We start from the raw sequence: 21,725 nt of genomic DNA on the forward strand, positions 1-21,725 counted from the left end.
TGCCCTCCGTGCCCCCCGAGCCGTGACACCGTGTCCCGGCGCGCCGAGGCTCCTGAGCCGGCGGTGTGAGCAGCGGCTCTGTGGCCGGCGCTCGGCGGTCCAGCTCGGTCACACTCGGCTAACGGGGCCGCTAGCTCTGCGGCTAAGCAGCCAGCTAACGGACTAGCTACACGGCTAGCGGAGTGACAGCCGATAGCCGTTACTTTAGCAACAAGTAAAGCTTATCTGCCCAGCGGAGCCTCCGTAAAACACAGCGGGCACAGGCCGCCCGGGTGGCCGGACATCAGACACTCCGCCGCGGGATGTTTTTCCATGAAGTAACGTCCGACATTAGCAACGCTAACTGTGCCAAGTTGTAAAGTTATGTTTTCCAACAGTAATCAGCGAGGCCCGGCCCCCTCCGACCACTCCGCTCCACATAAGGAAATGACAAACAGCGCCTGCACGAACCAATCCGCTCTAAAAAATAGTTCTCCACATTGTACGGACTGTACTCACCATCCGTTGCTTAAAATGATCAATATTTTTAACATTACACCATGTAGATACACGTAACATAATGCATTGTGGAAATACGGAACGTAAAGGCAGATGGTGCGGAGTAATACCAAACGGCTCCATGTTCCTACGGACATGGAGGAGAACTACTTCCCGCCATATAAAGAAACACATTTCCTTTTTTGGCGTTGACTTTCCTTATTTGGTCAATCATTTGCTTCCAGCGCCGGACACAGGGCTGAGGAAAACCCGTCCACACGTGCAGGGCAGAGCCGCGTCCTGCACGACCCACATTACAGGCTCACCACGTGAAAACCTGCACGTTCACGACGTATGGCCCGCCCGGGGAGAGGTGCGGTACCCCGGCCCGCCCGGGGAGAGGCGCGGTACCCCGGCCCGCACGGGCTCCACATGTCAGCCTGCAGGGTTTGTAACCACGGAGAGCAAAGATCATGAAACATGTCCTGAAACGCGTTTGTCCCAAGAGGCCATTCTGCCCCAGTGAGCCCTTTCTTATCCCTGACAGCACGCAAACACCCCCCCGGTCAGCACCCTCAGTGGGTTTGGGGTGCAGTTTAGGGTTTTAGGGTTTTAGTGGACTGAGGCCCCGGCTTGAGTGTCTATTCAGTGCAGATTTACACTCACAATACACAGCAATAAACACTTCTGTAAATACATCAGTTTAGCCATCTTGGTGCATTTCAGCTGCAGGTTGTGGGTTTAAGAATACAGTTACACACCTGACCGTCTTCTCACCTTGATTTCAATTTTAAATGAGCGACATCCAATCAGAATCCCTCCCTCAGCTCCAGTCTGTCCAGTCTGTCCAGTCTGACCAGTTCAGCTCAGCAGCTCGGACATAACTTCCACCTTTTAACAGAGTCTATAATGTTCAGTTTGTGTTGACATTGTGCAGAATGTGTCTCTTTAATTCTGTGTTTATTACTGAGGTTGTAGTTTGCAGGTCTGCTACTGGACTGCATTATACTGAGAGGGGTTTCCTGTTTTTTGTCCTCTCTATTTACATAAAATGAGGGGGGACAGAATAGTGGAAACAGCTCTGGCAGCTGTTTTCAATATTAAAGTGCAGTCCAGTCCAGCAGCAGCACTCACTATGAGCTCAATGCCAAACATAGAAGTGAATGAACACCTCTGTTACCGTGACAACAAGACAAACTGAGCATTATAGGCAGCAGGAGAGGAAACTGTATGGCACAACAGCTGGACTGGATTAGATTCGATTAGATTAGATTAGATTATACAGGTGGAGCTGATGAAGTGCTGTCAGTGAAACTCAGGGGTTCAACACTACGACACACAGGACACGATCATGACACTAAAATAAAATGTGACTGCTTTATTAGTCGCACAGCACAAGACAGGAAGGCTCTCCAGCGTGTGATCAAGACGTCACAGTACATCTCTGGGGCAGCCTTCCCCTCGCTGCAAGACATTTACCAAACCAGAGCTCTACAAAGGACACACAACCTCATCAGGGACAGTACACATCCACAACACACACTCTTCACACTCCTACCATCAGGCAGACGCTACAGGAGTCTGAAGTCTAGGACCACAAGGCTGGCAAACAGCTTCTGCCCACAGGCCATAAGGCTTCTCAATAAATCCCTCACACATCCCCCGCCCCCCATCATCACCTGTGTGACTGTCACCTTAACTACTGCTATTCATGCATTCATGCACCTTACGACTCCTGCACTACAGGAATGCTGCTAAATTCAATATTGCACTGTACATCCTCCACGCAATGTAAATTGAACCATTATTACTATTATTATTATTGTTATTGTTTTTATTGTTTTTCTTGTTTTATCTATTTTTATTAGATTTTTATGTTTGATGCAAGTCTTTTAGGGAGAATGAACAGAGGAATTTCACTGTGTAGTATAACTACTTGTTCTACTGTGCACATGACATTAAAACTCTGTTCTATCTGTAGTTTAACAGTTTCTGATATGATGGAAAAGTTCCGCTTTTCTACTCGTGCTACCATTTTGATTTGAGCCACAGTTCCCGTGATACACAGTTTAATGGCTGTTTCGGCTGTTCTCATCCACCAGCTTTGGGACTGGAACCAACAAAATGCCTGCAGCTTTTGTAAACATCAAGTTTGGACCCTTATTGATTCAAATCCCATATTAGGATGATGCTTTTCAGGCCAGTTATGAGCAAACATGAAGTTCAGCAAACAGCGATAACAGGCAGGAGGGCTCACTCATTTTTTCATTTCAGCTTTATTAACTTTTAGAAAATCACACTGACTGCATGGGCCTGTTTTTTTTGTTTTGTTTTTCTCAGCAAGTGGCAGAAAGAAACGTGAAGAATTAAAACATTCACATTTCAAGTTGTTTTAGTTTGCTGTGGTTTGCTGCAGCAATATGGAGCCTCTAAAGTGTAGGAGCTGACGTGAACCTCAGGAGGAGTGTGTGTGTCTGACACAACACACACACCGATGACCCATAAACCCGTCCGGCGGTGGGTGTTAGAGCTAGACAGGGTAGATAACACCGTCAGCTGTGCCTCCACAGTCTCCTGCCTGCACAACATCAGGAGCATCACGAGGCATCGTAACTCAGATTTATATTTTTTATTCTCCTTGTGCTGCTGAGGGCGTCGGTGTCCGGCTGCAGGAACTCAGGAAGCCAGCAGGGGGCAGCAGGAAGCAGCAGCAGGAATCCACCTGGAACACTGGACTCTGACAAGCTGCTGGCCAGTGTGTGTGTGTGAGTGTGAGTGTGTGTGTGTGTGTGTGTGTGTGTGTGTGTGTGTGTGTGTGTGTGTGTGAGTTTTCAGAGAATAAAACTCCATGCTGTCTGCACAGGAAACAACATTTTTACTGTAACACGAGTAGAACACACAGCAGCAGTGATAGTGATATTCTACTGCTGCTCAGTATCAGCAGTCAAATCTGTAAGTTTCAAGTTTAAACTAAGATTATTCCTTACAGTCACTTTAAATCTCTGTTGACTGACATGAATTATTTGCTTTTTGAATTGACATTGCTGTAACTTTGATGCTTTTATTGTTTGCTTTTTCTGTTTCGTTTTTATTGCATTTTATATAACTATATATATTCTGTAGTTTTGTATCTGCCTTTTCATATACAGTACATTTTATATACACTACTCACAAAAAGTTAGGGATATTTGGCTTTCGGGTGAAATTTACGGAAAATGTAAAAAGTTCACGCTACAGTGATATTATATCATGAAAGTAGGGCATTTAAGTAGAAGCATGCACTGGTGATTTCCTCATCTCAAACAATTTCTTGAAACAAAAGCCAACAACAGTGGTGGATATACCACAACAAAAAATGTCAGTGTCAATAACTTGTCATGTGCCCTTGAGCATCAATTACAGCTTGACAACGACGTCTCATGCTGTTCACAAGTCGACTTATTGTCTGCTGAGGCATGGCATCCCACTCTTCTTGAAGGGCGGCCCTCAGGACATTGAGGTTCTGGGGTACAGAGCTCCGAGCCTCTACACGGCCACTCAGCTGATCCCATAGGTTTTCTATGGGATTCAGGTCTGGAGAAAGTGCAGGCCACTCCATTTGAGGTACCCCAGTCTCCAGCAGCCGTTCCCTAATGATACGACCTCGATGAGCTGGAGCATTGTCGTCCATGAGGATGAAATTAGGCCTGTGTTGTTCATGCAGGGGCACAATGACTGGATTAATGATGTTATTCAGGTAGTATGGGCTTGTCACTGTACCATTCACAAAGTGTAGGGCAGTTCTGTACTGACTAGACACACCTGCCCACACAGTAACACCACCACCACCAAAGGCTCGTCTGGTGACAACAGTGGCTGATGCATAGCGCTCTCCTTGACGTCTCCAACATCGTTGGCAGCCATCATTTCTGCTCCACATGAATCGGCTTTCATCAGAGAACAGCACTGAGGCCCACTGGTCCCTCGTCCAGCGTAAATGCTCCCTGGCCCATGCAAGACGATGACACCTGTGCCTGGTGGTGTGGTCAGGTACCCTTGCAGGTCGTCTAGCACGCAGACCATGCTGATGTAAACGGTTTTGAATGGTCTGACGTGACACTTGGGTGCCTCTCACCTCCCTTAAATGTGCCTGGAGTTGAGTGGCATTCATCATCCGGTTCCACAGGGCACTGTTCACAATGAAGCAGTCATCAGTGTGGGATGTGGCCAAAGGACGTCCACTTCTATGCCTTTCTGTGACTCTTCCAGTCTCTCTGTATCTCTGTTGCAACCTGCTGATGACACTCTGTGACACTCTAAGCTCAGTGGCCACTTCCGTCTGAGAACATCCTGTTTGAAGCCTCGCAATGGCGAGGTGCTGCTGATCAATTGTTAGGTGTCGTCTTGGTCTCATGATGTCAAAATGTGAACAGCATGATGAGGAGGACTGTTTAAATGCCAATTCTAATTGAACCAGGACATTTATTGGTCGATTCATGGATCAAACACCTGTTGTGAATTTTGCCGTTAAACTCCTTGTTAGAGAACAGCAACTTGTGCAAAAAGTACTGAAACACTGAACAGTTGGACATGTGCATTCAAAAGTTTACAGAAGGTCACATTAAGTTCACCTGTAAAGGTTAGAATGCATTTTAGGTTCATCCTGAAATTTCACCCGAAAGCCGAATATCCCTAACTTTTTGTGAGTAGTGTATATTGTTTAATATGTATTGTAAACAGGAAAAGAAAGCTTGCTCTCATGGCCTTCCCAGTTTAAATAAAAGTTATTTTGATGATGATGATGATGATGATGATGATGGTGATGATATTTCACTTTACAGAGCAAACAGGTTTTGCACCAAAGTGCTTCACAAAGACAGACATATATGAACAAGCATAAAGTCGAGTATGTGCATAATGTTGTGAAAGTGAAGCAAGGTTATAAAGTTAAATGCGAAGTTGATAGTAGTAGTAGTTGTAGTAACAGTAGCAGCAGCAGAAGTGCTGACAGCAGCATTACAGCAGATTAACATGATGGATAAACACACGCAGGGAGTGTGTGGCAGAGTGAGATTATTATCCGTATTATTATCCGTAAATTACCAGTCGTTGGTCACCAAACAGCAGTCGGCTCAGAGGAAACCTGGCTTCTGATGGGTTTTTTTTCCCCAAAAACTGACATCCATAGTGTGGTGGTTTTTATTCTAAAGATTAAAAGACGAGCTGTTGATGCCTGCAGGCTGCTGTGAGGAGCGCTGACTCATGAACCTGACTCCAGACCAGCTGAGAGGCCAGGCCGAGAGACAGACAGTTGTTTCTGTTTAATTGGAAATTAAATTAGATAATGGAGGTGTTCAGCACCACAAATCAACAGACTAATAATTCATTTTATTTCTTTTCTCAAAAACACAGTGAAGCCCTGAGAGTCAAACTGGGCACTGCTGGTTTCCAGTCCACTTCCTGTCTGTGGATCTCAGGTCTGACTGAAGGGAAGACGTTTGCTCAGTCCCACCAGGATGTGTGAGAATGTGCAAACCTCGTATGTGCGTTGCTTTGGATCAAAGTGTCTGCCAAATGTGAACTGTAGTTGTGGAATGAGCTGCATCTGTACAGAACCGAGGTGTCTGGGCCTGTTGAGTGAAGCTGGGTCACTTTAATCTCAGCCTTTGGGGGGGGCGGACACAAGCCTCGTGTTATTTGGGCTTGGTAAGGTCTGAGGATAGTTGGCTTGTGATTACAGTCACACACACGTTTTGATGGTGAAGGAAACCCATGCAAACACGAGGAGAACACGCTAAGTCCACTCAGAAAGGCCCTGCTCCGGCCAGAATCCCAACCCAGGAACTTCAGCGGACCTTCACGGTGCTGCACCAAAGTCCTGAGTGCAGTGATCTTAAATCCTTTAGCCCCCCCACCCCCACCCCTCCTCTCTGTTCAAACTGAAGATCCACCTTTTAGCCAGGCCTTTACTTTGGCCCTCCTCAAATTCCTCACCGGTTATTTATATACCTTTATATTCTTATTCATTTACTCATTTATTTTTATTTCTGCCAGGGGGGGCAGTGGAGGATGGTGTTTCCTCTCCTGTGCAGCTGCATGGTGAAGCGAGGGAGTTCTGCAAAGGTTTTGACTCACAGCAACAACAAGAGGTTCTTCTGAGTTTCTGAGATCAGCCCTGGCACTCTGTTAAGGATCCTAAAACCACCTGAAAGACTCCTGGTACCCTCTAACCCCTGTGGGAGTAAAACCTTCTGGAAGACCCAAGGGCACTCCCCCAAGGACCTCTGGGATCTTTGCAGAACCCCACAGAATCCTCTTGAGGACCTCTGGAGCCTTCTGAGGAACCGCTGGCATGTCCTCAATGAACCGTGGACCATCCCGTGGTACCTACTCAGGAGCCCTTTAAACCTGCCTTTAGGACCCCTGGAGCTCCTCTGGGAGTCTCCCAGGGAACCCCGGAACCTCCTACAGGAGCCCCTAGAACTTCCCTTTAGAGGTTCCAGTGGACATCCTTCAGGAACCCTATGTCTTGAAGAACCCCAAAACCTGTTCAAGAATCCCACAAATCTCCTTATGGTACCCCTGAAGCCCCTCCGGGACTCTGTCGAGAACCCGTGGAACCCTCTGAGAGACCCCTGGAACCTCCTTAAAGGACCGAGAGAACTTCCTGACGGACCCCGGGGAGTGGAATAAAAATGTAAATGTAATTACAGTGTAAACAGCTGTAGAGCACTCTGTCATGGAACAGGCAGCTTTGGGCCAATGTGTTTTAGATTTACGCCCACACACACACACACACACGCACACACACACACACACACACACACACACACACACCCCAGCAGTATCACATCATAACTAATCTGTCAGTAGTGCTAATCTGTGTTTCTTGGAGTCTGACTACATGATGTTGCAACGCCTCGCCTCGTCGCTCTGTGATGTTCGCCTCTGGAAACAAGAGTCCTGGCTTCCATTCAGACTGGTTAGGTAACACACACACAGTCATACACACACCCCACCCACCCACACACACACACACACACACCCACACACACACACACACACTGAGCTTCCCGGAAACACCGCCCCGTGCTCCAAGGCTGCAGCGAACCTATTCCCGTCGGATGGCGGTTGCCTGGCAACTCGCATGCGGAGTTTGATGTGATAATACAGTTTCCATCGGTTTGCCATTACATTACAACACCGAGTTACAACACAGCACGAGCTGCTGGGAACACAGGCGAGCACGGGCCAGCAGTGGGCTGCCAGTTTGGAAAACCTTCCCTGCAGTCCCCTGCAAGAGAGGCATCGTACACACACACACACACACACACACACACACACACACACACACAGCCTGACTGACCCTGTTGACATCCCTGCACTCGTGTTGAAATGCATTCCACATGCAATCAGACTTTGTGCTTGTTTTTAAAATACAACCTTCATGGTTTCCCGAGGCTGTGAGCGGGTTGACGAGGAGGGGGGTGGGGGGGTGGGGGGGTAGGAGGGGGGGTCAATGTAACGAAAACTCAGATAAAATAAACAAAATCATGAGAGAACAACGTTTCTTCATGTTTCTCCTCCCAAAGCGAGCAGAGGCATTTCAGAGCTGCCACATCACTCCTCCTCCCTTTCCTCCATCCTTCATCCCACTACGACATGAACATGAACCTTCAGAGACAACAGGCAGCTAATCTTGTACAAAGCATAACCGTCAGCTGAAATATTAGAAATTATCTTCTGACAGTAAAAACCAAAAGAAAAGGCTCTCATCACAGGTGATTGGCCTTTAAATGATTATAACTTCTGTAATGAGGCTGATTACAGGACAGCATTTCTTTGACGGTGTGAACAGTGTGACGTGATGACACATTTCAATCACCGCCTGTCGAGAGCGTCGGTAACCATGGCAACCGTGACCTGACCCTGTCCATGTGAATGAAATACATTTTCATTACGGGTGAAAAGCACCAGATTTCAGTTTAAATGTGCAGTTAGTCTCCCACTTTAAAATATACAGACGTGCAGCCAGCTCAGCTTTTGGAAAACTCTCTACACAATGAACTTTTAAAAAACACCACTTTCCTCGTGAAAAGGACCCAGTTTGATTTCTGTGATGTCAAGAGCTTGGATTCATGTGATGCTTCATGACCGAGGGTTGTGGTGTGTGTCGAACGCTCACCCCTTCATCAACAACCTGCCAGCACAGCCACGTTTCTCAAATCTTGTTTTATTTGTATTTGTGTCCTCTGGGATTCAGAAACAACCTTGACGTTTGTCCAAGTGCGTGACCTCGGGTGTGTCCATCGTGATTCGATGAGAAACAGACGGCTGAGGCGGCGTGGAGGAGCTCTGATCACCGCAGAGCTCGTCCTCCCTCGTCCAGCAACACGTGTCCCAAAGCGAGCCCACGCCAGCGGCCCGACTCTCAGCTGCTCCTCCACAATAAGAGCCCTCTGAGTGTCCCTCTCAAGCCGCCCTGCGTCTGGTTCAGGACAACACACACACACACACACGACTGATGGTGATCACACGGCTTTACTGACACGTTTGCTGTTAAAGGGATATTTCACTCATAATAGGAATCAAATACTCTGCACTGCAAAACTCAAAATCTTATCAAGATTATTTGTCTTATTTCAAGTAAAAATGTCTCATTACTAGTCAAAATATCTCATTACACTTAAAATAAGACATGATCACCTCAGAAGTAACTTGTTTTTAGACAATTGTCTCTTGTTTCCAGTGAAAATTTGCTTGTTTCATTGGCAAAATTTGTTTCTTGTTTCTAGCTCATTTTCACTTATTTCAAGTGAATTTTCACTTATTTAAAGTGAATTTTCACTTTTTCCACTGGCAAATTTTGCCAATGAAACAAGCAAATTTTCACTTGTTTCAAGTAAATTTTCACTTGAAACAAGTGAAAATTGTCTAAAAACAAGTTACTTCTGAGGTGATCATGTCTTATTTTAAGTGTAATGAGATATTTTGACTAGAAATAAGACATTTTTGACTTGAAATAAGACAAATAATCTTGGTAATATTTTGTGTTTTTGCAGTGCGCTGCTTCCAGTCCCCCGCTCTCAGCCCTCTGCTCGAGCCCCGGCAGCCGGGACCGACCCGACCGTGAGAGGATGCTGTGGAAGGAACGTTTGAAGATTTTAGCAGAGAACATTGTGTTGCTGAGTCCTGAAGACACGACTGGACAGAGCCGGACTGATCTTTTCAAACAGAGCTGTTGACAGAGTTTGGCTAATCTGAGGGCCCAGATTAGGGTTAGGCTGATATAAATATCACGAGTATCATGAGAAAAGTTATTAATCTATTTCATAATTGATCTATCTAATATACAGTGACTTAAAACGCCTCCAGTCAACCGAGAACTTGGAGGAAAACTCTGAACGTTTCCGTCTTCAGCACCGGCACCGCGGCTTTGACACCGGATCCTGAACGAGGATTTTTTTTTAAATACCAATTTAATAAAAGCTCGTTATAAAATCTAACCCGAGCGATGTAAGCGCCTTCACGCCGTGCAGCGTTACGTCTTGGTTCACTGAGCTGATCAGAATCTGAGGAATCAAGACTTTGGTGCCAAATCACCTTCAGATCAAAGTGCCAGCGGCGTCGCCAAAGGCGCTGAGGCCGAGGCTGCAACACCTCGGTCTTGGTGCCGTGGCTGGTATCTTAGGGCCCTATAAAATCCGTTTTATTTTTTCCCAATTTCCGTTTTTTCCATTTAAATTTTTGGGAATTCCGTTTTTTACCTTTTACTCTTATTTTACTACCAAAAAAGAATGTGTTTTTAATGTTAATGCCTAAAATGTTATTGACTAAAATGCACACAAATGAAATAGAAATTACCTTAAATTAATTGAGGTAACAAATAAACAACACTTTATTTATTTATTAAACGATTATGTTGTTATAGCAATAAAAGGTGAAATTGATATGTTATTAATGATTGAACAAAAATGACACGAGGATGCATCAGTAATTATTTCACCTGAGGGCTGATGCACACATTTAACTTAAAAGATTGTTAACTGAGTGTTGACCGTTGTACGTTCAGGCTCTTCACATCAACTTACAAATGACGGTGTTTAGGACCCTGCAGTCTCTTGCATCAGAGTCTCATCCACAACAAGTTGCAGGTGCAGGTGAAACAACTGGAGGGGTTGTGCCACCCAGATTTGCTTCCCCCCATGTAATTTTCCCTAGACGTTCATATTCCGAAATTCAGCGATATTCCGTGTTAAAAATAGATTCCGTTTTATTTGGTTAATTCCGCGATTTCGTGATCGCGGAAATTATAGGGCCCTGGGATCTGCTCTCCTGCTGAAGCTCCTGAGGCTGATCTTCCCTCTTCAACTGCACTTCTGCCCCTTTTCCACCAAAAGCACCTGGTTCTAGAGCCGGTGCTTAACTGGTTCCAACAAAGAACCGGTTTGCTTTTCCACCGGCCAACAGCCAAGCGGAGCCAAGTCAGAGCCACGTCATGACATCATCGTGAAACCTGACCACGTGGGCGTGGCTGTGCGAGACGCTCGCTTTGGACTTGGGCTGAAGCCCAGAGGCCAGAGAGCGCTGGGTCTCCTGCTCTGTCCACTGCTTCCTGTTTTTAGCCTCCATGCTGCTTCTGATTGGCTGAGAATGAGACCAGCTGATTTTTGTTTTACAAATGGCGGTTCACAGCGTTCACTGTTCCCGTTTGGGTCTGTAGCCCCGCCCACCAATGACGTGGTGGGTCGCGTCATTGGTTCTTTCTCTGGCCCCTGTTTAGCCCCTGATCGGAGTTGGTGCTTGCTTGGAACCAGTTTGGAACTGGTTTGGAACTGGTCTGGAACCGGTTTGGAACCGGTTTGGAACTGGTCTGGAACTGGTCTGGAACTGGTCTGGAACTGGTTTGGAACTGGTTTGGAACCGGCTTGGAACCAGTTTGGAACTGGTTTAGAACTGGTCTGGAACTGGTTTGGAACCAGTTTGGAACCGGCTTGGAACCAGTTTGGAACCAGTTTGGCCGGTGCACTGGCTCTGAACCAGCCCTGGAACCGCTTTGGTGGAAAAGGGGCAGAGTGATTTCAGATGTTTCCCAGAATGCCTTTCAGCAGCCTCCAGAGGCGGAGCATCAACATACTGATCGGAATAAAATTACAAATTACAAGTGCATGCTGGGCTGTGGAGGCTGCAGCAGTGCATTGTGGGCCACGTGCTGTGTGATCGCTGACGGCGGTGCGAGGAAGGGGGCGTGGCCTGAAACTTTTTCTGACGTCAAACAGACGTGACGGCGCCTTGTTTGCGATTGGCCAGTTTTTTTTTTTTTGTTGTTGTTTTTTTTTTAGAGTTCAGAGTTATCCTGTCAGTTACCTTCAGCCGTGTGTGTGTGTGTGTGTGTGTGTGTGTGTGTCATCCTGAACCAGACAGACAGGTGGAGCTGCCGCTGCTGCTGATGGCGGTGGTTGTGGTGGTGCTGGTGATACTGGTGGTACTGGTGATGATGATGATGATGATGGCGGTGGTGAAGTCACTGGTGGTGGTGGTGGCGGCGGTGGTGATGGCGGCGGCGGCGGTGGTGAAGTCACCGCCGGTGGTGGTGATGATGGTGGCGGTGGCGGCGGCGGTGGCTCTAGAAAGCGTACGGTCCCACGATGATGGTGAGGCGCAGCAGCGAGCTGGAGCGGTAGCTGAGTGCGGCGTTCTGCGTCACCATCTCCAGGTCCAGCACGTGCTCCCGCGGCCCTCCCAGCGCCCGCGCCATCACCAGCATCGCACTCACGTTACTGGAGCGCTGCGGCCGGATTACACAGGAGAACACACAGTCTGACGTCAGATTACAGTAGATTATGTCAGATTAAGTCAAATCTGATGATGTTACAGTATGTGAAATTTGATTAGAGTAGATTAGATCAGGTTGTTAGATTAGATAAAAAGAGATGAGATTAGAGTATGTAAAATTAGATCAGATGAGATTATGTTAGATTAGATTAGAATAGATTAAAATAGATTAAATTATATTGCATTAAATTATGTTAGTTTATAGGAGATTAGACTAGATTATGTGATCTTAAATGAGATGAGATGAGACGATATGATATTATGTTGGATTAGAGTAGGTTATATTATTTTAGAACATGTTATATCAGATTAGACTGGATTATGTTAGATTACAGTGGATTATTAAATCAAATCATATGATGTTACAGTATGTGAAATTAGATTAGAGCAGATTAGATCAGGTTGTTAATTAGATAAAATGAGATGAGATTAGAGTTTGTTACATCATATGAGATGAGATTGTGTTAGATTAGAATAGATTATGCACTCTCCCTGACAAATAAACAAATGAATAAATTAGAATATATTAAATTATATTACATTAGATTATACTAGTTTATAGGAGATTAGACTAGATTATGGTATCTTAAATGAGATGAGATGAGATGAGATGATATTATGTTGGATTAGAGTGGGTTATATTATTTTAGATCATGTTAGATCAGATTAGACTGGATTATGTTAGATTACAGAAAATCTGAAGAAGTAAATTTGACTGTAGTATATTAGATTAAATTAAATTAGATTGGATTAAAGTAGATTTAACTGATCTGACCTTTACACACACACACACACACACACACACACACACACACACACACACACAGATAGATATGCATTTTGAAACTGACATAATTATGTTAATTAGATTCGTTTGTTAATTCACAGAGGAATATTGATGATCGATGTCCTGGATTACTAATCATCAATATCAGCCCTGAACAATCAATATCAGTCAATCCCTGGTTTGTGTCAACATGTGTGTATATGTATGTATGTGTGTGTGTGTGTGTGTGTGTGTGTGTGTGTGTATGTATGTATGTGTATGTTTGTGTATTTGTGTGTGTGTGTAAGTGTGTGTGTTTATGTGCATGTGTGTGTGTGTGTGTGTGTGTGTGTCCTCACCCGCAGGAAGAACTGCCCCCCCTCGTTGCCGGCCTTGATCCTGAAGGTGTTGTGCATGTTGGGGAAGACGCTGGTGGCCTGGATCTGGAAGACGTCAGCGGGGACGGAGCGCTCCGACGTGATGCTCATGTATTTGTAGACAATGGAGGGCGGCAGGCCGCGGCACGCGCTCACCGCCTGGCAGCTGCAGCGCCTGCACCGCAAACAGGAAGTCACCTCTCCTCACGCCACTGCAGCTTCTCTGTCTACTTTTACTTTTTAAAGTATTTTTTTTAAAGTCAGTACTTTGACTTTTCCTTCAGTTTTGTCTTCACTGCAGTTTGAATCAGATCCATCACAGAGAACAGACCCTGGAGCCTTTCACAATAAAAGCCCAGTTAGCAAAGATGAGAAGAGGAACCTGCTTCTACTTTGTTGCTTCTTTTTGTCCTTTCACAATAAAAGCTGCACCATGGAAAACTGCAGCGAGGACTGTTTAGACTCAACTGGCAAAAAAACAACAACTGTGGAATTAGTGTGGACGATGAGAACCACGTAGACTCCACCATAATGTTGCAGTGTCAGTTGAGTCTACAGGGTCCTCACTTCAGTTTGAGTGTAATGTCCCTTTAAAAGCATGCAGTGTGCAGCGTGTTCTCTGGAAAAGATCCCAGCTAACACAGTTACTGTTTGGAAAAAGGAGCTCAGTCACTTTTACTGCCAGGACATTTGACATGAGACACTTTGGACTTTTACTGCAGGACATTTTTACTGCACTACTTCTACTTCTACTGCAATCACATACCAGCAGAGGAGCAGTACTTCTACTTCTACTGCAGTCACATACCAGCAGAGGAACAGTACTTCTACTTCTACTGCAGTCACATACCAGCAGAGGAACAGTACTTCTATTTCTACTGCAGTCACATACCAGCAGAGGAACAGTACTTCTACTTCTACTGCAGTCACATACCAGCAGAGGAACAGTACTTCTACTTCTACTGCAGTCACATACCAGCAGAGGAACAGTACTTCTACTTCTACTGCAGTCACATACCAGCAGAGGAACAGTACTTCTACTTCTACTGCAGTATCAGGCAGTATAAGGAAAGCGGCGGCGTCTCACCCCTCTCCGGTCTGGACGTACGGCTCGTGGCAAGGGTTTCTGGGATAGCAGCGGAAGCCGCCAAAGTAGTTCCAGCAGGTCTCGTCCTCGCGGCAGTTATGTCCCGTCTCACACTCGTTAATGTCTGTTAACGAGAGGAGAGCACCGCATCAGAGGTAAATCCTCCAAGCCCCTCCCACCTGAGTTTCAGCTCCTCCCATCTGAGAGTAAGCTCCTCCCACCTGAGATTCAGCCCCTCCCACCTGAGTTTCAGCTCCTCCCATCTGAGAGTAAGCTCCTCCCACCTGAGATTCAGCCCCTCCCACCTCACCTCAGAAGTAACTTGTTTTTAGACAATTGTCTCTTGTTTCAAGTGAAAATTTGCTTGGAACAAGTGAAAATTTGCTTCTTTCATTGGCAAAATTTGTTTCTTGTTTCTAGCTATTTTTCACTTATTTCAAGTGAATTTTAACTTTTTCCACTGGCAAATTTTGCCTCAAAGCCCCTCCCACCTGAGAGTAAGCCCCTCCCACCTGAGATGCTGTGTGAGGCTGTGATGTCATTGCAGAGGAAACAGGAAGTGGCGATGCGTAGCTAAGCTGAGGTCTGAGTTTTCTTTGGGAGGGGCCGTGAGCGTGCACGGCAGCGGTGCACGTGCATGTGCCGAGGACGTGACTGGACTGAGATCACGACGCCTCCTTTTGACCAATCAGATTCCTGGATTTCTTCTCAGTGTTTAGCTCGGCTCCTCTGTGTGCGACGGACGTTTGATTAAAAGGTTAAGAAGCAAATCATTAGTCCTTCCTGTTTCCTGCATGTGTTTATTTAACGAGCGGCGCGGTCGTATCGCATCTGATTGGCCGTCCAGTTTTTGGTTTTGTTTGTTTCACATGAACAAAACTCTGTCAGCTGGGGAGCGTGTGGCTGTTCCTCCAGCTGTCTGCCCTCTGACGCTGTTATGTTGTGTTTGTCTGTGTGCAGGAGGATCAGGGTTCCCTGCCAGTCCCAACACGCCCGCCGCCTCCCCGCCACACACACCTGAACCCAGCGCCGCCACACACACACCTGAGCCCTTTGTGCCTGAACACACACCACGGAAGCTGAGAGGTGATGAAGGAGCCAAATTTAAAACAAGAGGAGCGAGAAACGAACAGTTAAAGAGCACGAAGTCCAACTTTAGCGAAGCAGATGGTATACCGTCTCCGTCAGCGTCTCCGTCACAGACATGGATGACGTTTAAAGACGTGAACACTGAAATATGAGTCTACAGCTGTTTTTCTGTGCTGGTTGGAAATGAATTGGAAGTGAATGAGCCTCACTGGTTTGACTAAACTGATATAAAAGCCTTTTACGGCCGGAGTTAACCCCTTGTACATTTTCCATATGGCGTCTCCTCCATGTTGTGTCTCTGCTGACGCTCCATCACTCTGATACTGAGTGAAAAAAAAAAGATCTGCATGTCTTGTACATTAGGTATGTACCCGAACCCTAATACGATATTCAGAAGTACACAAATAATGATTTGATCCCCAATAGTTTTTCTGTCCTAAGTTTCTCCTCATTATTCAGGAGCTTTTCTCTAAAGGAAAAAAAAAACGTTATTCAGTAGAGCCAAGCCCCCAGGAACAGCGCCGCGAAGTCAGTTTTACATAGTGGCCAAACGTGGAATTGCAGCATCACGTGATGATGCACTGTGGCCCAAAAAGCAATTTCCTCATAGATGATAACGGGAAAAGAAGCGGCTATAAAACGGTGGATCACAAACCCCGCCAAACGACTCGTTTCACAGCAGAATTTGATCCATTCAGTCCGATTATGTTTGGAAAGTCCATAAGAGCTGCACGATTAAATTATTTTATTCCCGATCTAGTTAGCCGAGAGCTAAACTGGAAGTTAGCCGGCTACCTCGGCAGAAGTCTCTAAGTCTCTCCACTTCTGGTTTCTTCTCAAATCCGAATAACAAATCCTAAGTTTTCTTTAAAAGCCCGAATCCGAACCTGAATACAAATAGTGCAATGGCTGTACACCCCTATTGTACATCATTTAATACACAGGACATGTTTGGGATCTGTAAGGTTGTGTGGGTTTGATCAAGGCGAACAGAACATGCCTGCGTTTGTACAGACGATCCCACACATGGGGCTGGCGGCGCTGAAGAGGTTAACCCTAACTGATGGTCAACAGTGAACATGGAAGTGTCGTGTTCGTGCCGGCTCGGTACCTTGACACATGCGTGTTCCCTGCAGCTGGTATCCGTCCGGACACACACACTCGTAGCCGCCGGGCTGGTTGACACACTGCCACTGACACATGTAGCTGGAGAAGGAGCACTCGTCCACATCTGCAGGAACATCAGCAAACACCATCAGGCTGCAGCCCCGCCCCCCGCCCCTCCACTCCTCCACCTAACCCTCACTTTACTGTCAGCTGATATGGGAAGGTGGGCACAGGTCAGAGAGATCCCCATCAATAATCAATACAGCCTGTATTCAGTCACATGCACAGGAAACAAATGAACACGTGTCATCGGCGTATCTGATGTGGGATGGTCATGCAGCAGATGTGCTTTTTAACTTTGCATAGTTTTGAGGACGTTTGCACTTTATTTTTCTTTGTTTTTGATTTTGCACAGAGAGTAGAAGTAAGTTCAGAGTTAGGTGGTTATCTATTTCAGTAATATTGTACTTCATCTTGAAAGAATGTAAGATATGCATTACATATCATTCAGGGAGAATGCACATCTTTGTCAGGGAGCATGTATATTTTTCCGGGAGAGCAGGCCTTATGCTTATTTTATGTGACATTATCTTTTGTGAAAAAGCCACGCTCATGTTTTTGACATTAAGAATAAAATAAAATACATGTTTTGTATTACAACCATTAAATCTGTGTCTGTATTGCATATTCAAACCTTAATACCATTCCATAACAGACTGATGGAGACTTCCAATGACTGGAAATTCTGTAGAAAAATGTAATCGACGAAAATCTGCTAATATTTGGTCGACTAAAACTAGACTAAGACTAAAAGGCTTAAGACGAAGACTAAAACTCTTCTGATGTTTAGTCGACTAAAACTAGACTAAGACTAAAAGATTTCAGATGACTAAAATATGACTAAAACTAAATGGTGTGTTATTCAAAAGACTATGACTAAATGAGAATTTGCTGTCAGTGGTGTACGCAGAGTGGACGTCACAGTGTGGCCGTCTGATCGCAGCCAATTAAACTGTCAATTCACTGTCACTGTGTTCAAAGCATAAAAACAGCTGTTTTCATAGCAATAACATGATCAATATGTCCTGGTTGGTAATTGGACCTTTACCATCTGGCCGTCCACCCCAGAACCACGATGCAGTTTCATTTTGGCTGGGAACAGCACGTCACCATCCTGGGAACACTTTGAACCCTCACTGATACCTTCTGTTAGCTAGCTCCAGCTTCTGACAGCATTTTAGCAGGATAACATCAGCTGCTCTGAAATTACAGGACGTGGAGCAGCTAGAGCTAATTATTTAAGTCCTGGTTAACCCAAACATCACTTCTAACTACATGTAGTTTATTTTAGGTAAGATTCAGGCTAAATTATAATGTTTAGAGACTGTGCTTCACGGGATGACACACACACTGTTGGGTTTCTGGAAAGCACCTTCAGATAACTTCTGTTATGATTTGATGCTACACAAATAAAACCGAATTAAAATGAATGACTTTTATTTCACTTCTTCTCTTGCCGCGGTGGTACTGTCTTTGGCGTATGTGTGTGTGTGTGTGTGTGTGTGTGTGTGTGTGTGTGTGTGTGTGTGCAGACCTTGGCAGGACAGCTGGTCTGCAGCCAGCTGGTAGCCCTGTTCACACTGACAGATGAAGGAACCCAAGATGTTGTAGCACTGATGCTGACAGGGATTACTGGATTCACACTCGTTTATATCTGAAACACACCAGGATACAAACTGGTTTACAAACTGGTTTACATCTGAAACACACCAGGATGCAAACTGGTTCACAAACTGGTTCACAAACTGGTTCACAAACTGGTTTACAAACTGGTTTCCATCTGAAACACACCAGGATACAAACTGGTTTACAAACTGGTTTACATCTGAAACACACCAGGATGCAAACTGGTTCACAAACTGGTTCACAAACTGCTTTACAAACTGGTTTACAAACTGCTTTACAAACTGGTTCGGCGTTAGGGTTTTTTTGCTGTGAGCGCTGAGTTGAAGAGGAGCAAGGCACTAACACTGCCAGGTTGGGGGTTCAAATCCCTGTGTGCTCATGTGCTCAGGCATTATATAAGGCAATGTTAAGGCGCTTTTATCATCTGAAAGGCATCTGCAGTGAGGTCACACACACACACACACACACACACACACAGAGTCAAACACAAATGAGGCTGAACCAAAGTCTGACAGAACATTTTTCCTCGAACACGCCCTGTGCACAGAGAGGAGAGTGATCCAGGCCGTTCACACACACCATCTGTTCATCTGGAAGGTCCTGGAAGGTCCTGGAAGGTCCTGGAAGGTCCTGATATTCCAGGCTGCGGTTCCTCTCCCGGGTGGTCGCCCTGCTTTGTTCGAGCCGTTTGTTTTTTCGGGGAAAGCGCTCTGAGCCCCGTCCAGCTCTCTGGCAGCCGCCCAGGAACAGCCTCACTTTCCCTGGCCACGTTCCCTCAGCTGCTCCAGGGATTTGAACCAACAACCTTTACACTCTGCTCCATGACAAAATCCCTCGTCCTCTCCCACAGAAGAGCAGGTTGACGTCCCGTCAGTGGCTTCTGTCTGCTTCTCTGGTTTTTGACTGATTAGTGTCTAGAAAGCTGCTTTACATATGAACAAGACGAGCGCTGCCACACTCAGCCTGATGCTTTTATTTATTTATTTATTTTTAATTTGCATGTAACGTTACGACCACGTCACCTTTTGGAAACAGGATCCCAGCAGGTGGAGTGCAGGTGTGTCTGAAAATCACCTGGATAACAGAAACATCCGCTGTGAGCCGGGAGGCGTTACACCAGGGGGGGCCGGCCTGGGCCTTTTGGTTCACGGCAAATCAGAGGGATTCCAGGTGGTCCTATCGCCATGGCAACAGCTGTAGCGCTGTGTGGGCGGAGCTAACTTGAGCCTGACGCACGGCTCGCACAAACATGTTCTGTCAGTCGAGTCTCACCTGGCAGGTTGCTGAATGTTTTGCAATAACTTCATCAGCAACAACGCAGCTTTGTGTACTTAATTTACCTATTTATTAATTCTATTTTACTTATTTGTTTTCTCTTTTTCCTTTTCTATTATTTAATTTATTGTTATTTATTTACTTATTTACCTTTTTTTAAAATAATTTTTTTATTTTTTTCTCTATAATTTATCATTATCATCATTATTATTCTTATTTATTTATTTATTTATTTTCAGGTTTTTTTTTTTTTTTTTTAGTGTCACAGGTATTTTTTTTTCTAATTTCATTTTACATGTCTGAGCTGGGGTGTTGTTATTGTTGTTGTTATTGTTATGTCTTTTTTTCCTTAAATATAAAATAATAAATAAAAAAAAAAATTAAAAAACAACAACAACAACAACAACAACAACAACACAGCTTTGTAAGGAATAATCAATGAGTGCGTGAAAAAAACACGCACTCGTTGACACAGTCTAACATTATTCTGCTTATTCCAGTATATATATATATATATATATATATATATATATTTTTTTTTTTATTTATATTGCATATAAAGGAAACTACATGGAAACTACACACAAAGTTCCACGTGTGTGTTTTGTGTCCTGGTTGTTAGTTTATCAAGTCCACATCTCAGCTGTGCTTTGTAATGTTGCTATGGTTACGGGCTGCAGCATCACTGGAGAGACTTCTCAAAGCAAACATGTGGAACAAGACACGGCACCACGGGGATTATGATTATCTTCATGTATTTACTCTGAAGTTCTCCTTTGTTGTTGCTGTGACAGAGAGATCCACCTCCGGGCAGGTGGATCTCTCTGCCCGGAGGTGGATCTCTCTGCCTGGAGGTGGATCTCTCTGCCCGGAGGTGGATCTCTCTGCCCGGAGGTGGATCTCTCTGCCCAGAGGTGGATCTCTCTGCCCGGAGGTGGATCTCTCTGCCTGGAGGTGGATCTCTGTCACCGTGGGAGGGTCAATATGTCTCTGTGGTCCCGGTCCAAAGTGTGAGTGCAGCGTTCAGTCAGCAGACACAGACATCCTCCATGTCCCAGAATGCATTTTGGGGTGACCCTCGGGGGCGGGAACCCTCGATGATGTCAGACTGTCAGCTGAGCCTCCTGTCCTCTGGAGGCCACGCCCTCACACCACCACCTGTGAAGGGGGCGGAGCCTGAGCTGGGACTCAGGTGTGCAGCCTGGCTCGGTCACAGTTTGCCTCTCAGTTCTTTAAAGATCATGTTCCTCTGACTTTCAGACACTCAGCCACTTCTCGCTTATTTTTTGCCGCTCTTCAAACGTCTGTGTGAAATTCCTCTGGCCTGCTGGACGGAAACAGGGCGAGCGACTTCTGACCAGATGAATCAAGCGGAGAAAAACCAGCAGCTCGTTCCCAGCGTGCTGACATCACCGAGTCCTCAGGGAGAGCCAGAGCCTTCGTGACGAAACAACAAACTACCCCCCCCCACCTGCCACATGTGGGTAAACATCTGCCGTGGTGGCTACATTCAGGTTAGATAAATCAGGATGTGAACATTTGATCCAGACTCTGAAACCTAAACATGTTAATGCACAAACCTCCTTTGACTCTCTTTGGCCCGTTAAGAGGTTTCTGTTCTTTTTAGTTAGGAACCACGGAGTCTCAAACAAAACAAAGCAAATTTACAACACATTAAAACGTACTGCTAATATTAAATATTATGGACTCAAAAATAAAACGTTTTGAAATATTTAGAGGTTGCAAAAGTCTGGAGTCGGATGAGAAAAAGGCGATGGGTTTTCCAAATATAACAAATGAACTGACTTGTCGGTGTGTTTTGTGTGTGTGTGTGTGTGTGTGTGTGTGTGTGTGTGTGTGTGTGTGTGTGTGTGTGTGTGTGAGACTCCGCCCCCCTCACCTCTGCAGTGGTTGAATTCGTCAGGCGTGAACCCGACCACACACTGCACGCCCAGCCCGCCGCCCGTCTGCACGGCGCGGCGGCTCGGCACGGCGGGCAGCGGCGGCGGCGGCGGGCGGGCGACGGGACGCTGCTCCACCACAGGGG

The 21,725-nt window shown here is 45.7% G+C and overlaps 1 protein-coding gene across 1 annotated transcript in view; it reads right to left on the reverse strand.

Moving 5' to 3' along the window:
* Nucleotides 1-12,051: 12,051 nt before the first annotated feature.
* The window catches only part of LOC115357283 (EGF-containing fibulin-like extracellular matrix protein 2), a 13,565-nt gene continuing 3,891 nt past the window's right edge, over nucleotides 12,052-21,725 (reverse strand). Inside the window, exons 4-9 of the mRNA XM_030048707.1 lie at nucleotides 21,579-21,725; nucleotides 18,312-18,431; nucleotides 16,722-16,841; nucleotides 14,522-14,645; nucleotides 13,417-13,609; nucleotides 12,052-12,244 (exon numbers count right to left, since the gene is read on the reverse strand). The exon at nucleotides 21,579-21,725 is cut by the window's right edge and continues 132 nt beyond it. Coding sequence (XP_029904567.1) covers nucleotides 12,083-12,244; nucleotides 13,417-13,609; nucleotides 14,522-14,645; nucleotides 16,722-16,841; nucleotides 18,312-18,431; nucleotides 21,579-21,725 — 866 coding nt within the window. The 3' untranslated portion in view covers nucleotides 12,052-12,082. The remainder of the gene's footprint in view (nucleotides 12,245-13,416; nucleotides 13,610-14,521; nucleotides 14,646-16,721; nucleotides 16,842-18,311; nucleotides 18,432-21,578) is intronic.

The sequence above is a fragment of the Myripristis murdjan genome, chromosome 1 (assembly GCF_902150065.1).
Source record: "Myripristis murdjan chromosome 1, fMyrMur1.1, whole genome shotgun sequence".
Taxonomy (NCBI): domain Eukaryota; kingdom Metazoa; phylum Chordata; class Actinopteri; order Holocentriformes; family Holocentridae; genus Myripristis; species Myripristis murdjan.